At 41.5% G+C, this 17,720-nt stretch overlaps 1 protein-coding gene across 1 annotated transcript in view; it reads left to right on the top strand.

Annotated features, from left to right (window-relative positions):
• LOC311305386 (exostosin-1) overlaps window positions 1–17,720 on the top strand; it is a 361,957-nt gene that overhangs the window by 273,770 nt on the left and 70,467 nt on the right. Inside the window, exons 2-4 of the mRNA XM_084433068.1 lie at window positions 7,046–7,139; window positions 13,952–14,059; window positions 15,186–15,305. Coding sequence (XP_084289194.1) covers window positions 7,046–7,139; window positions 13,952–14,059; window positions 15,186–15,305 — 322 coding nt within the window. The remainder of the gene's footprint in view (window positions 1–7,045; window positions 7,140–13,951; window positions 14,060–15,185; window positions 15,306–17,720) is intronic.

The raw sequence follows: 17,720 nt of genomic DNA, 5'->3' as shown, positions 1-17,720 counted from the left end.
GCTACAATAAGGTCCAATTAATTAATGTTAGTTAATGCATCAACTATCATTAATTAACAATGAGCAATGCATTTATTACAGTAGTTAGTTAGTTAGTTAGTTGACTGAAATGTTTAATTAATTGACAAGCTTCTTTTTTGAGTGGGTTTTGAATGTTATTGTAGCATTTGCTGTCCAGTGAAAAGTTGTGTCCAATTTTGTTGTTGGAAACCCTTACAAGACACAACAAGATGTAAGGAGATTTGATCTTTAAGAAAACAAATCCCAAAGTGAATCTTACAACTTCACTGCTTTAAGAAGCAACAGTTTCAGCACAAGCTCGCAGGGCAAGCAATCTCAGATGTCTAGAATCTTATTCTTAGAAGTTGTGGAGAATTTTTTTTTTTTTTTCAGTTTTTAGTTTTAGGTCATTTAGTTTTAGTTATTTTAGGGCTTCGACTTAAAAGTACATTATGTAACTTTGGCTTTACACTATGTAACTTACACTATGTAACTTACATAATGTACCTTTAAAAAAAAAAAAAAAAAAAAAAAAAAGGAGAGAAATGTTGCTTTGACAACGAACTGAAATAAATACGTTTTTTTTTTTTTTTGGTTTTAGTTTTAGTTTAAGTTAACACTAATAAACCTGCCTTGAATGAGCAAAAAGAGAAAATTAAATTCAGAAGACGAACAACATATTTTCTACTTATTGGCTGGATGGGTGATGCAGGATGAAGATAATAGAGGAAAGAAAGAGAGAGAAAGAGAGTGAGGCAGTAATTATACGAGAATTAAATAAAGGAGAGTGAGCTCTAGCCAGATTAAGGCTGACTGCTAGAACAGAAGTAGAGCGCAAATAACAGGATCTCTCACTGCTATCCCTCCAACTTCAGCTGGATCTTGATTGTTCTCTCCCTGTGTGTTTATTGTGTAGTCCTAATATAATATGCCAGAACAAATACAATAAAACAGATCAGACTCTAAGATCTGATTGCATGAGCTGCATCATAGTAGATAGTCGCTATACACCCATGACCACGTATCAGATATTACCAAATTTACCAAATTGCTATGTTGCTCGGCAACCATAATAACCGTACAGTCAGGCTAATTAAGTAATATCACATGAGCAAGAGGGATGTTGAATATCAGCACAGATGATACTTGGCTGTAGTCCCAAAGTGTCCCAGTTTTGCCTGCCTATGTTTCCTAGTTAGTTTCCATGGTTGTTAATTCCACACACCTGTTTCTCTTCAGTTGATTACCCTTTCTTTGTATTTAAGCCCTGAGTTCTTTCTGTTCATAGTTTGGTCTCGTCAATATTAATGAACAGCATTCTTGTTTATTCTCCTGTATATTAAAGTAATGAAATATTGTTCTTTCGAGTATACTGTGCCGTGCGTGTGTCGTGATATAATCACGTGATATATACATTTCTCCTCCTTGTCCACAACAATATTCGAAGGCCCCATGACTTGATTTAGGAATATGTTTACACAATTTCTACCTGAAAAAAACATAAAACATATCATAACTCTTTATAAATTATAAGAGATATAAGATAGCATTGATTTGTATACCTTTTCCAGGTCTAGAAATCACGTCAGAAAAATACAGTAAAAACAAAAAGACAAACACATCATAGAAAAAAAAAAAAACTGCTGTTGATGGGGTGAATCAATATTTTAAAAATGGATTTTTAGTTGTTTTAGCTTAATTTAAGGTTTGTTTTGTCTTATATATATATAGCCTATATATATTGAGGCCCATAGTGGGCCCCAGCCCCTGGTTGAGAAACTGGCCTATTAATTTATTGTTTATTTTGTATCTATTATACAGTGCTATGCATAAGTTTAGACACCCATACTAAAGTTGACTAAAAAGAGGAATAAAAAATCATCTTTTGGAAACTGAACTTAATGCCTTAATTTAACAAATTAGGAAAAATCCAACCTTTAAGGACACCAATTTTCTTTGTGAATGAATAATGTATCGTAAATAAATAAATGTTTTTCCTTAAAATACAGGGTGCATAAGTCTGGACACCCCTATGTTAAATTCCCATAGAGGCAGGCAGATTTTTATTTTTAAAGGCCAGTTACTTCATGGATCCAGGATACTATGCATCCTGATAAAGTTCCCTTGGCCTTTGGAATTAAAATAGCCCCACATCATCACATAGACTTCACCATACCTAGAGATTGGCATGGTTTTATTTCAGTTAGCCTAATAGCTAGTTTGATTTGCATTGAGAGATGATCTTATGGAAAGTACCCCATGCCAATCTCTAGGTATGGTGAAGGCTATGTGATAATGTGGGGCTATTTTAATTCCAAAGGCCAAGGGAACTTTATCAGGATGCATAGTATCCTAAAAAACAAATAAAATAAAAATACTTAAAAATAAAAATCTGCCTCCCTCTATGGGAATTTAACATAGGGGTGTCCAAACTTATGCACCCTGTATTTTAAGGAAGAACATTTATTTATTTACGATACATTATTCATTCACAAAGAAAATTGGTGTCCTTAAAGGTTGGATTTTTCCTAATTTTTTAAATTAAGGCATTAAGTTCAATTTCCAAAAGATGATTTTTTATTCCTCTTTTTAGTCAACTTTAGCATGGGTGTCTAAACTTATGCATAGCACTGTATATTTATTTGATATCTATATAAATGTTTTATTGATGCCCATGCTTGCTGATTGGTGATTTAGGGATTGATCTTACCATTAGCTCGACCTACTTTTTGCCACCAACAGTGTGTTGTGCATTTGGGAATGTGTTAGTATATATACTTGCATGTAGGATCATTCACAGCTTTTGACAATGAACTAACGTCTAGGTTACGACTGTAACCTCTGTTCCGTGAGAACAAGGAACGAGACACTGCGTCGATTGATGCTAAGGGGAACGCCTCAGGCGTGACAGGTGTGACAGGTGTCTGAAATTACTATCAAATCACGGCAATCCTATTGATCGGCGACAGCCCATAAATCATTAACGTGCGACCTGAAATTATATAAGGGCGCCTTGCAAACATGATAATCACCTTTTCGTCTGAAGGGACTGTTTGGTAGGCAGGCCCCGAGACATGGCGAAAAGATGCAGTGTCTCATTCCCTGTTCTCAGGGAACAGAGGTTACAGTCGTAACCTAGACGTTCCCTTTCGAAAATGAACTCACACTGCATCGTTTGACGCTAAGGGGAACGATATACCAACACCACCATGCTAAGGGGAGTGCATACCCATTGGCAGTGACAACTGTCAAAACCAGCAAATTCAAATGAAATGCCAGAACCACTCACCCTCACGTCACACTGGGCTGTCAGTGACAGCATTGCCTACGGTCATAGCCCAAGCTATACGTTCCACAGGAAACCTCCATAAAAATTGTTTAATGAAAGGCCTACCTGGGCCTGCTCAAGGGCCTAGGACCACATCTTCAAATTTTAGAAGAGGTCCCTTCGAGGGAATGTGGCTAGAGAACCCGAAGGAGCCCCAGCCAATCACTATTCAGGGAAACATACTCACCCGAAATGCCACCAGGAAGGCCTGAGCTGGTGTCACTTACATGGGACATTTCAGTCTGGCCAAATTCTTGTCTGTCCGAAAACAGAGCCTCTGGACACTTGCCTTTAGATAAGGCATCCAACCCGAGGGATAGCGAAGCTGACAGTGAACCACTCGGCCCGGATTGGGTATCCAGGAGAGCATGACTCAGCATAGCGCATACAACCCTTGCCAGCGAGGGGAGTTTCTCTGCTCGATCCACAGATCTACCCAGCACTTGTGTTTCAAAGCACTGAGGAGGCCTGAAAAGGCCTAAAGACTGATCTAACTGGGAAGCCTCACGAGAAGCCTACGACCATCTGACTAGACTCAGGAGGCCAAGTACTCATTGTGACCCTCAATGAGGAAAGCACATGGTCTGCCTGGTAGCCTGTTTCAGTGAGTCTACTGCCCGAACTACTAAGGCCAACCACCTGAGGTAAGCTGGCCTATCGCGCCCTCTTGGGGGCTGCCCAGTCAAGGAGGCCTGCTGAGCCCTACTACATAACGGCGCAGCCTTCGTTGGCAGATCAGCTGTTTAAACAGAGCCTACAGCATCCTGGTACCTAATCACATTGCCCATGGCAGTGTACTCAGCAAAAAAAGCAGTTCCCTTTAAGCAAGGGGAGTACAACATACACCACTCTGCCTCAATGGAGACCCCAGAGTCAGGGGCCTACCATCTGTACGCATGGACGTCAGCTCATGGCAATGCTCTGACTTCATGGGAGCGTACTTCGAAAACCAAAAAGAAGTGAAGGTTAGAACTTTCCACTTGACCCAAGCCATAATGGTGCGAGGTAGGTAAATACAGAACTGAAAATGAAGTACTAAGACCTACCCTGTTTCACCGGGGAATAGTACCACCTAACCCTGAGATTTAACAGGGTGCGGGCCCGCCAGCGGCTCTAGAAGTGACATAATTGTATCTGCGCCCAGCCTAGGGGAGTGGGGCTTGCTTGTAAGCCAACCACCTACAACCCGACGCTCGAGCAGTACCTCAGCGAGGTGAGTGGAGCCTATTCTGGCAGCCCAAATCCATATGCTAGTACAAAACCCAGTCTCTTCGTGAGACGAAAGGCGGCCTAACCCTGCTCAAGAAAGACCCATTGTACCGGGGAGGCCTTATTAAGGCCTAACCCAGGGTCTTTATAAATCAGCCTACGGAAAACCCAAACAGGTGTGTGTAGAAAAAAACAAACGAGCGGTAGCATAAACATTCCCATTCTTCTTTCTAGAATGACGTTCTGCCACTTAACTCTTCGCTGATAACATATTTCATATGAATGAGCAGCATCCTCAAATGCTCTCACCATGAGAGGAAGCCTAAGCTATAAACATAGTTTTACAGCTAGAATGAGCAGTGGCACACCTGCTTTATCTTACATATGACAACAGGGGAATCCATCACATACTCACAAAAGAAGCCCATACAACTAGTGCTTCTCTCTAACGTCTGAGCCACCTAACAGAGGAACTTCAGGGCCCTAATATTCCCCAAAAAATGTACCTTACCTTTTGACATTGACATGACCCCATAACTCTATACAGGGGACGAGGTCTGTAGAGAGATACATTTTAGTGTTAGTTGCACACAAAAATGACTCTTAAAGAAGATCAACTCAGCTCACCTGCGGCGTGCAAAGTGAAGACTCACAAACAGTTCTTTATGAACATGGGGTCTACCACTTTTACATGCCTGAAAGAGGCACTCTCACTAACCAAGCTGAGGCGGGCCATCAGAACATTGTTCTCACCATGGGCCCAGCCTCAGGTCTGATGGTAGAAGCGCCTGGGGAGTCGGGGAAGAGAGGATAAGATATAATCACGCCCTCAGGGGAGGTGATCCATCACCGACGCTGTGTGCGCTTGTGCTGGATCACCTCCCTCAGATCCCTCTTCTTGCGGGAGTCGCGCCTCTTCTGCGACCTACTCCTCCACGGAGGAGGCGCACGAGAGGCGACACTGGCTCTCTGGCCCTGTCTACAATCCTCGGACCGTGATGGGCCAGGCCCTCCCGTCTGTCTGGGAGTGGATACATATCTCAGCGGTATACGTGGTCCTAAATGCAGCTGAGCGCGCCTTCGCCTCTCTGAACTTTCCAACCAACGCCTCCACGGAGGTGCCGAAAAGCTCGGAGGGCGAAGCCAGCGAATCAAGGAGAAAGCCTTTCTCCCCAATGTCGGCCAGGTTCAACCACAGATGTCTCTCTGTGTCCACTATCGCCACCGTTGACCAGCAGATTGCGGCAGCAGTCTGTTTGGTGGCCCGGAGAGCTAGATACGTGGTGTGGCGTAGCTCAGTAACCGCCTCAGGGGCCCCACCCCCTGGTTGAGATCCCTCACCAGATCGGCCTGGTATATCTGCAACACCGCCATGGTGTGCAGGGCATCACCGGCCTGACCCGCTGACGTGTATGCCCTGGCATTCAAACTGGCAGGGTTGGAGCTCTCAGTGTCGATGTCCGCTGTCCTATCCCCTCAATATTAGCGAGACTAGCCTGCTGATGTCAGTGGATACGGGCAGAATATGGGTTCTTCCATGTCCTCTCGATCTCAGTATGGACATCGGGAAGAAATGGAAGGCTCACCTGAGCTGGTGGTTTATGTCCGGGGAGAAACCGCTCTTATCGCTAGCGATTTTTTCCCCTAATTCGCAGCCACGGAAGCTGCAACCTGCCTGCGGCGCGTTCCATAACACCAATCACGCTCAGCATACACGGGGCAGGGTGGCTGAGAAGATTCAGGATCTATCCGATTATCACCACCCTCATCAGCCATCTCCTGTTCATCCGGAAGAGTACTCGCTGCCGGACTAAGTTTTTTTTTTTTTTTTACTTTCATCATCCACCTGCAGCTCACCCTTGTCAGCCGCCGACCCCTCTCAAGGTCGATCGGCGAGCTCCATCTGGGAACCCCATAAAGCACGTCGCCGCTCTGCTTTTTTGTTTTTTTTAGCACAAGCGGGACCTGAGCCGCGAGGTCCAGACAACCAACCCTCTTCTCTCGAGAGCGGAGCATCATCAAAGAAAAACTCTCACAATTTGCACAGGCAGTTCCCTCGAGACCTGCCTGTGCACACTCTTCCTTCCCAGACAGAAAACGCACAGTTTGTGTGTCACTCGGCGTCAAATATCTTGAGCACAGGTCTGCACACTTCTGAAAGCACTCAGCCTTCTCAGTGCATTTCATAATTACCTGATTTTCAAGCGCTTACAGACAGAACAGTTCCTGAAGACGAAAAGATGATTATCATGTTTGCAAGGCGCCTTTAGATACTTCCAGGTCGCAGGTTAATGATTCATGGGCTGTCGTCAGTCAATAGGATTGCCGTGATTTGATAGTAATTTCAGACACCTGTCACACCTGAGGCGTTCCCCTTAGCGTTAATCGACGCAGTGCGAGTTCCCGTTCGAAAGGGAACAAATGTTTAACAATATAACTTTGTATATTGTTTTTAAAGAGCAGATTCTAATGTTTTCTGGCATTTTGTGTTTATGTGTGTGTCTACAGGTTTGATTACCAGGAGCTGCTACACAACTCCAGTTTTTGCCTTGTTCCTCGGGGCAGGCGGCTTGGGTCCTTCCGCTTTCTAGAAGCCCTGCAGGTAGGTGACTCTGAAGTTTGCCTGTCTAAAACACTTTCACTGCATGCTTCCTTTCATAACAGGTGTTTTTGATTGACTTGGATGTTTTTAGGGCTCAGCCGTTTGGAGCCCTGAGGTTACACTACTCTGATGTAGGGGTTATTGATATTGACATTCTGTCATCTTTTCAAAAACACCCAGAGATTCTTATATTGAAGAGGAGAGGTGAAGAGAACTATTAATAAATCGCTCACTTGCTTTCTTTCTCTCTTTCTCTCTCTCTCTCTCTCTCTCTCTCTCTCTCTCTCTCTCTCTCTCTATGTGTGGTTATTCATTAGTTATTTTCTCAGTCTCAACTATGCAGCTGAAACTCTACTTCCATCGCTTTATTTTTTGGGGGGGGATTTTTGTATTAGGAAAAAAATACAATTCAGTGCCTCTACCACATAACATTTGTACATTATATTATATTTTGATGTTCCCAATACCAATTAAGCAACTATTTTAATCTAAGTTTGAGAAGATGAGCTGTTTTGTGAACTGTAAAGTATGTGAAAAGTGGCACATAAGCAAGTAACACCTATGAGCAGTGATGCAGAATGCATGAGATGAAACTTCAGCTAGAATGCAGAAATTGTCAATGCCACACATGGAGGATTCTAAGATGAACAGTTTGCATAGCACATAATAGTATTAATATTATCAATAGTAACTTGGAACATTATTAAGTTTACAGTATTTTTTTTAATGATATACTGTATGGTATAGATATTCATATACATACTGATCACTTTAAAAAATAAATTTAAAATGTAAATTTACTGCCTTTGATGTCACATGATCCTTCAGAAATCATTATAAAATGCTGATTTGATGCTCTAGAACACAGGTGTCAAACTCAGTTCCTGGAGGGCCACAGCCCTACACAGTTTTGTTCCAACCCTGCTTCAACACACACACACCTGCCGTTTTCAAATAAGCCTGAAGGACTTGATTAGCTGATCAGGTGTGTTTAATTAGGGTTAAAGCTAAACTCTGCAGGGCTGTGGCCCTCCAGGAACTGAGTTTGACACCCCTGCTCTAGAACGTCTCGGTTACGTATGGTAACCTTCGTTCCCCGAGGAGGGAACGGAGACGTAAGTCAAGACTGACGAATGGGGGTCGCTTCCGAGCCTATCTACTTTGAATGAAACTAAACGAGCCAATGCACATTGGCATGCGATAATAGCACCAGCTGCTGTGCATCGCGATGCGAGCATATAATGAGCAGCACGTGGGTCGCATTCTTGTTTTTCCGCTGAGGAGCCGGACCTGTGACTCAGCCGTACAGTGGAAGCTCAGCAACTGTGGCAAGGGGACTTACGTCTCCGTTCCCTCCTCAGGGAACGAGGGTTACCATACGTAACCGAGACGTTCCCCTTCATCAGTCACTACTACATAAGTCAAGACTGACGAATGGGTATATCTATCAAAACGCCACAGCTGCTGGCCCTTCCAGCACTCCGCTTGAGCCTCCTGACCTGACCGCAGTGTTGGGCAGAAAGTAGGAGCTCTAAGCAAGTCAGCAAGTAAGTCACTGTTGTTCCACAGGACCCACTCTGTATTGGATAATGCTGGGAAAGCGTGCCCTTGGAGAAGGGAACGCTGCGGAAGCCACATCCTACCCCGGAGGGAGGCACTGTGATGGTTACACACATGGGCTAGCCAAGTAGGGTAGTACAACATATGGCAGTCTCTGGGGTGGTTCCAGCCTAGTTATAGGAGGGAAAGAACACCAGCAGAGACGACAGAGCGGGCTCTGTCGAGGGAAAGACACAGGCTCGTCCGCAGAGGAGCTGATCGTGGAGGAATACACATATGGGGTCGCTGCAGGGACCGCCACATATGGACACCCAGCCTATCACAGGTTCCACAATGCATGTGTGTAGGCCTGGCGTCAGACGCTCCACAACGTCTGACTTCCGCAGGGGTGATGGAGGAACCATTTCTGGGGAACACTACTGGTGTCACGGTTCATGAATCCACTGTCTCCCTCTTGTGTGTTTGTGTGTGTGTGTGTGTGTGGGCGTGGTTATCAATCTCAGGTTGATTATTAGCACCAGCTGTAATCACTTCCCTTTCCCTTTATATGTTCAGTGATCACTGTCTCATGTTGTCAGATCGTTGTGGCTTCCCCGGTGTCGTGTCCTGTTCCAGTGTTCTTCTCTCACCTTCCTCGTGTGGATTATCTTCGTTGTGCATCACCTTCGTTGGATTGTTTGTTCCCTGGATTCCTGAGCACACCGATCACGCGCTCTCTTGGAGGCTCCGCGGGTAGTGTTATAGAGGAGTGAGGGGCCCAGGGAGACTGGTTCGGCGGGTTACCTTTCACTGTGATCTGCTGGGCAGAAGAAACGCTAGATTGGGGAATAAGCGAAGGGGCTACACCTCTTTCGATGTAACGGAGTCTCGACCGTAACGCCGCGATGGTCATGTTCCCGCAATGGGAACATGAGTCATCCATGAGTGCCATTTCAGCGTGCCTATAGCCCAAGCACGTGATACAGCGATCATGCCCGTCAGCCAGTCAAACATAGGCCGCATCCAGAAACACACGATCTGAATGACATCTTGAAAAAGACGCAGACTGTGAGTGAGGGAACAGCAGATTTTACGTGAGGCCGCTAACAGAGAGTGTTAGCTCTTTCAGAAGTGCTCTGAGGTGCTGAAACGCACAGGGAGATAGCCACGGCTACACACCAGGAATGCAACCTAGTGTGAGCACTCACTCTAAACGTCACGCCCACCGAACCAACAAAGCTATGAAAACAGCTGTTTATGCTCTTTGAAGAAAGACGCAGAGAGATTGCGACCCCTGCTGTCCGCGTTGTCACACCAACACTAGGAATCAGAGATTCTTCTCAGCAGAGACTCGAAGACACAGCAGTAGATCTTTGCAGGAGACAGGAACAGCATACACCATCTGGCTCCGAAGCGAAAGACAAGGATGCGACGCACCTGCTACTCATTGCTTGCACCGCGATGCACAGCATCTGGTGCAATTATCGCATGCCAATGTGCATTGGCTCGTTTAGTTTCACTCGAAGTAGATAGCCTCGCAAGCGAACCCCATTCGTCAGTCTTGACTTACTTAGTAGTGACTGACGAAGGGTTGATGCTCTTATTATCATCACAACTGAAAATAATTTTGCTGAATAATATTTTTGTGGCAACCTTAATACCTAAAATAAGGATTATTTGATGAACATAAATTTGAAAAGAACAGCATTTATTTCAAATAGATTTTTTATAACAAAATAAATACAATCTTTACTGTCAGTTTTTATTTTAGACACTTAATAAAAATTTTTTTAAAAGAACACAATTAAACACTTTTCAAGAAATACATATAAAAAAGCGAGTTTGTTCAATTTAATTGATAGACCAATAGATGTTATAGTATAGTAATATAGTAGTAATGAAAGGTTATTTTCCAAAAAAAAAAAAAAAACCTTGGTAGTACCATTACGCTTTTTGGTTATTTTTATCTTCATTCATATATATTAATATAACAATAAGTAAAATGTTTAATAAATATTGTGTAAATATATATATTTTTTTTTAATTAAAAAATTCTAATTATGAAGGCCACTTTATGAGAAATAGTCCATACTCTAATATGTATAAAGTTGCATAAAATAAGAAAGTGGATTAATAATAATAAAAAAGTGTCCATATGCTTCCAGTGAAGATTATTTTCAGTCCCATCTTTAGCCTGTCAAAACCGATATTTGTCAGTCAGATATGGGAGGTAAACACAGGGTGTTTGAATCTCCTCAGTATTTTTCACATCTCTCCAGCAGTTGAGTGAGGCAGTGGCTCCCTGCGTTGTGCTCTTTGATGGGAGCACTTTGAAAAGAGACATCAAAAGGCTTTTAGATGCTGGTGCATGTGGGGCAGTCCTTGTGTTGTCAACCATCCCGATTAAAAAAAAACAAAAAAAAACACATGGTGTGAGAGAAGGCATGTGTGTGTGTGTGATGGAAGGTGTCTGTGTGAAAGGTCAGGTGGGATTACCAAAGCGGTGGTCTCTGCCTCACTCCACTATCTGGCACAAACCTCCTTAAGTCTTCCATATGACTGTCACCTTTGAATGCTGACGGTCAGGTGCAGTCTTGAATTTAAAGGCCTTCTCACCCAAACCTAAACCTGCAGACTACCTGCCTCCTTGAAGTCCAATTATACAAATCTATGATGTTATTGGTTCATAAACAGTTTTTGTTTTGTTAGGTAGTAGAGTCTTAGGGGCTGTTTACACGACACCGTTTCGACGAAAAACTTTTTATGCGTTTTGGCCGTTCGTTTACATGACAAAGCCGTTTTGGGTGCCTGAAAACGCAAACTTTATAAAACAGGTTTCAAACTGCAAGTTTTTGAAAATGGTCTAGGTGTAAACTACAAAAACGTGAATCTCTGAAGACGATAACGTCATGCACATGCATATTACGTGGTCAGTCTATAGTGTTTCATCGCCATCTAATGGACTGGCAGCAGAATGCACCGTTTTTTGTCGTTTTCGCAGATCTGTGTGAATGGGCATCATTTTGACAATGGTGTCGTCTGTACGCGGAAAACTCAAGCATATTTTAAGCATATTGATGTTGTGTAAATGTACCCTTAGATAGTAATGACTCTAATGTTACTACATCCTTCTAAAGGAATTACTAATTATTTTGATCAGTATTCTAAATCTAAAGTGAAAAATCATGGTAACCCACTATAATGACTCGAGTGTTACCAAATCCATCTGAAGGAATTACTATCCGAAATCTCAGTCAGTCATTACTAGGGAGTTTTCATGCGTTTCACTTTAGAATACTGATCCAAATAATTAGTAATTTCTTTAGAAGAATGTAGTAATATTGGAGTCATTACTTCCAATACTTTACATAAACCTCAAAAGCTTACAATGATTTCAGTCATTGCATGCTTTTCACTTTAGAATACTGATCCAAATAATTAGTAATGCCTTTTGAAGGATTTGGTAATACTTGAGTTATTACTAGTGGGTTACCATGATCTTCACTTTAGAATTAATTATGCATTATGCATTATTGATGTTAATTATGAACCTGTATAGTAGTTCTTAGTAGTCCTCTGGGAGGTATGAAAAAGAAAAAGTGGTTATTGGTTAGCTCAGGGGTTTTCAAACTTTTTGGAGTGAGAAACCTCTTATAAGGTAGAACATTTTCCAAGGACCCCCTTATAATTATAACAGTGATTAAACCCAGAGTTAATGTGGGAGAGAGTGATGAACATAATATGCCCGATTTATTGGTGAAAACGGTCGCCATTGTAAATCTGCTCTCTAACAATAGGCTACAGCTCAATTTTATTAGGCCTATTTACCATATTTTCCAGAAAATTAGTCGAAACTTGCGTAGTTCAGAAAAAAACATAGATAAGTTGCATCTGTATATAAGTCGCATATTATTATTAGATTCAGAAATAATGTAAAATACTGGTCAATAAAATGAAACGTTAACAAACTCTAAACACTGTAAACTTTTATTTTTCTTCCCCTTACTCTAAATCCTTTAAATTTAATGGTAGGCTTATTCAGAACAGAGAAAAAAGAGAAACATATATACATAAAATAAAAATAAATGATTTAAAAATCGAAACTGAAACTGAACCCTGCAGTGGGTTCACGTACCTCTCATTCGGCATGAATCATTTACATGAATGATCCACTCAAAATAGCATTCTTCACACACTCACAAATGTGTTTGGAATAACAACACGGCATGCTCACGCTGATTGACACAGTCTACATCTTCCGCTTACAGAGCATTTCGGAAACAAAACATCCATTGCCATATCTTAATTTCAGCTCTGGCGGCTTCCTCTGTGCTTGATAAACAGTGATACGAACAGTAACGATGGCGTCAGTTTTACCGTATCAATTCCAGCCTGAGAGTCGTAATCCTTCGGAAGTGCAGCAAAATATATGTCAGAAAACAGAAAACAGTGTCTTCTCGACATCTCGACAACACAAACCAAATTCTTCCAGGCCTCAGCAACAGTGTTTGAGTGTCAAAGTAGACATTGTTCCATGCAGCCAATGAGGACCATAGGCTGGCATTATGCAGATTTGTTAGGTTCATGCAGGAAATAACAGTAGCACCTCACTGCAGTACACGAGATCCAGAGGGCGGAGTTGGATCCAGATCTAAGGGGTGGAGATTGGTAGGTTTAGGGGTGGATTTAGGGATCAGGGGGTGGAGATGGGTAGGTTTAGGGGTGGGATTAGGGATCAGGGGGTGGAGATGGGTAGGTTTAGTTATATGTAAGGTGGGAGGAGCTGGATCTGAATCCAACTCCTCCCCCTGGATTTCGTGTTCTGCAGTGAGGACCATCTCGGAAATAAGGCTGGAATTACTGATAATTCGTTTAGGAAATAGGTAAGGTAAAAGGAAGGCATTTTTTCAAAGCACTTTGAATTTAATATAAATATAGATTAATAAATGCTTTAGAAGTTTTTTTAATAGTTAGTTCTTGCAATGTAGTTAACTAATGTTAACAAATTGGAACCTCATTGTAAAATGATGCCGAAGAATTTAGAATTCCTGAACATTTTAGAATTTAGAAGCTATTGGCAAATATAGAAAAAAAGTCCACAGAGAAAATGACATTGTTTCAAGGTGTCAGTGTACATTTTGACAACAGTTCATTGATTGAAATTGAAAACACTGTGAAAGTGTTGTACAGTTGTTGGTGGCAGTTGTGTAGAGTGGTGAGGATTTGATATGTACGTGTGTGTGTGTGTGTGTGTGTGTGTGTGTGTTCCACAGGCGGCCTGTATTCCTGTGCTGCTGAGTAACGGATGGGAGCTGCCCTTCTCAGAGGTCATTGACTGGAGTAAAGCCGCTATCATTGGAGATGAGAGATTATTGCTGCAGGTACGCACACACACACACACACTCACATCACACCATCAGTGCACAATTCCCCCAAGACACTCCACAAACACATCGTCATAGTCTTCTTTATACTAATGTGATCACACAGTAATGAGAAAACACTACTATATAACTATCCATTTAAAATCCTCCATCTTTCCTCTTAACAGCAGACTGAAACAGCTGACCTGCTTTGTCCCACATCTAAAGTGACCACTCACTGCACTTGGAGCTTTAATTAAATGTTACACAAATTCTCAATCGGATCTATTAATCCGGACGTTTTAAATGTTATTTAGGGGTGATCGTATCACACTTTTCCCCAGAGCTTTTAATTAATCAAGCCAATTCACTATTTCCCCCAAATTACGTAAGAAAAAATGTGCCTTCAGAGACAACTGATATCTTCATATTTTTGCATGACACAATTGTTGAGGTATCTTCTAACTTTAAAAAATTTCTGATTTTAAGATTTTTCTGGTATAACATACAGTACAGAATAGTAATAAATGTCATTTTAGGCACACACACACACACACACACACACACACACACATTCAAATACACACATTTCACCAATTACTGTAATGTTTTATGTCACATTAATAGGACAGGATATAAACTTTTTTTATTCCAGGGTCCCCAACATTTGATATAGAAAGACGGCTATATACAGTATTTTCATGTATAATGTCCAGCTTATACACAATAACAAAAAATATTAAGCATCATATTAAAGTCAACTTGTTTCCATAATTAAATAACTTTATATGGTCACTACTAAGGCCAAAGCAAATTATTACAATATTATTTGGAGAATATTTACTTTGCATTAATTTAACAGTGTATCTTTTCTATCTGCTATTAATGTTAGTTATTGAAAAACCTTTTGAAAAAAACAGAATTTTTCATCTATTGCTTATTCTGTTAAAATAATAGGGCTGTCAATAAAAAAGGTACAGAGTATAATTTTTGTTGTTAATTGCTGCAAATCTTATCAATATCCGCTTGACACTTGAATTACAGACAGCCCAAAAGTTGGGCTAACCACTAAAGCATCCTTGAATACACAAACACACAGTAGGCTACATCTGAAAGCAGATCTTGCTCTGTCTCACTCTTCCAGGTTCCATCTATCACCAGGTCTGTGAGTTCTGACAGAATCCTGGCACTGCGGCAGCAGACACAGTTCCTGTGGGACGCCTACTTCTCCTCCGTCACAAAGATAGTCTTAACCACATTAGAGGTGAGTCCTCAGATACAGCAGAAAGAGATTTGCCTCGTCCAAATGAGTCATACTGGGGAAAATGTGTGAATGAGGGACTGCCAGCTGGTTGATGTAGTGTGTACAGTGGGTTTGTGGGATAGTTTGAAAAAATTAACAAAATGTTGTCATTCACTCCCCGTCATGTCATTCCAAACCTGAATGACTTTCACAAAAGGTGATTCTGATGACAGATTTATCATCATAATCTTTGACTGTTTCTTAAAGCTACAATATGTAAAAAAACATTCGGCGCTAAGGGTCGCTAACCTCTTAACAATAACAAAGGCGTAGGTTGATGACGCAGTGATAAGCGGAATGATGGGACTTGTTGTCATGTTGATGGATCTAATAATGTTTATGGATGAGTGAAAACATTCATGTTTTTTAACATGACTGTGATATGAAGCAGGGAGCGATTGCTAATAAGAGACAGATATCAGCACCACACACGAGTCCCGTGGATATTAAGAATAAGGACATTTGATTCTACTGAACTACCTGCAAGTGCTGAATTAATACTCACACAGGTCAGTTTATTTGACGAATTAAACTTGTGAGGTAACGTAGCGCTGTTTCACTTGGTGTACACTATCACACTAAACTGCATTTGAGTGTGTTGAAAGTTATAATGTTATTCTATGTGTTAGTTTGTTTGCTATTTGAGACTAGCAGTAAGCTAGATCAACATTAGAATAATATACTGATCATATTCTAACATTTCATCATGTTGAGCTATATAACATTGATTTGTTTTATGAACATTTGCCCACCAGTCTAATAAAGTACATGCAAGAGCGGCGTCCCTGTCAAGTCGTGACTCGTGAAGCTCTGTCAAGTCCAAGTTAGTCACGGATGTGGAGCTCTCGGCATCTCGAAAACGCCTCTCTGATATTGATCCTCATTTAGTTCTCCTTTTGTCCCAAAGTCTGGCCCATTCACACCAAAAAAAAAAAAAAAAAACCTATAATGATAACAACAGTATATTAGCTTTCACAGCAATGGACTATTATGTTATGTTTATTTTAAGTGCACACTTCAGTTATGTTATGGGAACATAATAGCCACACATGCTTTAAAGTAGGACAGATTTTGATTGGCTGTCTTGTTTTACCATCATCAGCTGGAATCATTCCTCGTAGTATCATTCCTCGTAGTTGTAGTTGTGTTGGGGACTCAACTATTCTCTTAGAGTTAGAACGATTTTGGAAACCTTATAGTTTGGATACCATATAGTTATAGTTCTACAGAGATTTTACATTTTAAGTCATAAGATGACCCAACAAAATATCAAACAATTTTATCATATCATATCATATCATATCATATCATATTTCATATCATATATCATATTATATCATACACATACATATAATATATCATATATCATATCTCATATATCATATATCATATCACATACAGTGGGTACGGAAAGTATTCAGACCCCCTTACATTTTTCACTCTTTGTTATATTGCAGCCATTTGCTAAAATCATTTAAGTTCTTTTTTTTTTTTCTCATTATTGTACACAGCACCCCAAACACAGAATTGTTGACATTTTTGCACATTTATTAAAAAAGAAAAACTGAAATATCACATGGTCCTAAGTATTCAGACCCTTTGCTGTGACACTCATATATTTAACTCAGGTGCTGTCCATTTCTTCTGATCATCCTTGAGATGGTTCTACACCTTCATTTGAGTCCAGCTGTGTTTGATTAGACTGATTGGACTTGATTAGGAAAGCCACACACCTGTCTATATAAGACCTTACAGCTCACAGTGCATGTCAGAGCAAATGAGAATCATGAGGTCAAAGGAACTGCCTGAAGAGCTCAGAGACAGAATTGTGGCAAGGCACAGATCTGGCCAAGGTTACAAAAAAATGTCTGCTGCACTTAAGGTTCCTAAGAGCACAGTGGCCTCCATAATCCTTAAATGGAAGACGTTTGGGACGACCAGAACCCTTCCTAGAGCTGGCCGTCCGGCCAAACTGAGCTATCGGGGGAGAAGAGCCTTGGTGAGAGAGGTAAAGAAGAACCCAAAGATCACTGTGGCTGAGCTCCAGAGATGCAGTCGGGAGATGGGAGAAAGTTGTAGTAAGTCAACCATCACTGCAGCCATCCACCAGTCGGGGCTTTATGGCAGAGTGGCCCGACGGAAGCCTCTCCTCAGTGCAAGACACATGAAAGCAGACCAAGATATAACTTTTTGGCCTTAATTCTAAGCGGTATGTGTGGAGAAAACCAGGCACTGCTCATCACCTGTCCAATACAGTCTCAACAGTGAAGCATGGTGGTGGCAGCATCATGCTGTGGGGGTGTTTTTCAGCTGCAGGGACAGGACGACTGGTTGCAATCGAGGGAAAGATGAATGCGGCCAAGTACAGGGATATCC

The sequence above is a fragment of the Rutilus rutilus genome, assembly GCF_951802725.1.
Source record: "Rutilus rutilus genome assembly, chromosome: 15".
Taxonomy (NCBI): Eukaryota; Metazoa; Chordata; class Actinopteri; order Cypriniformes; family Leuciscidae; genus Rutilus; species Rutilus rutilus.
This window is presented reverse-complemented; position numbering and strand designations above follow the sequence as displayed.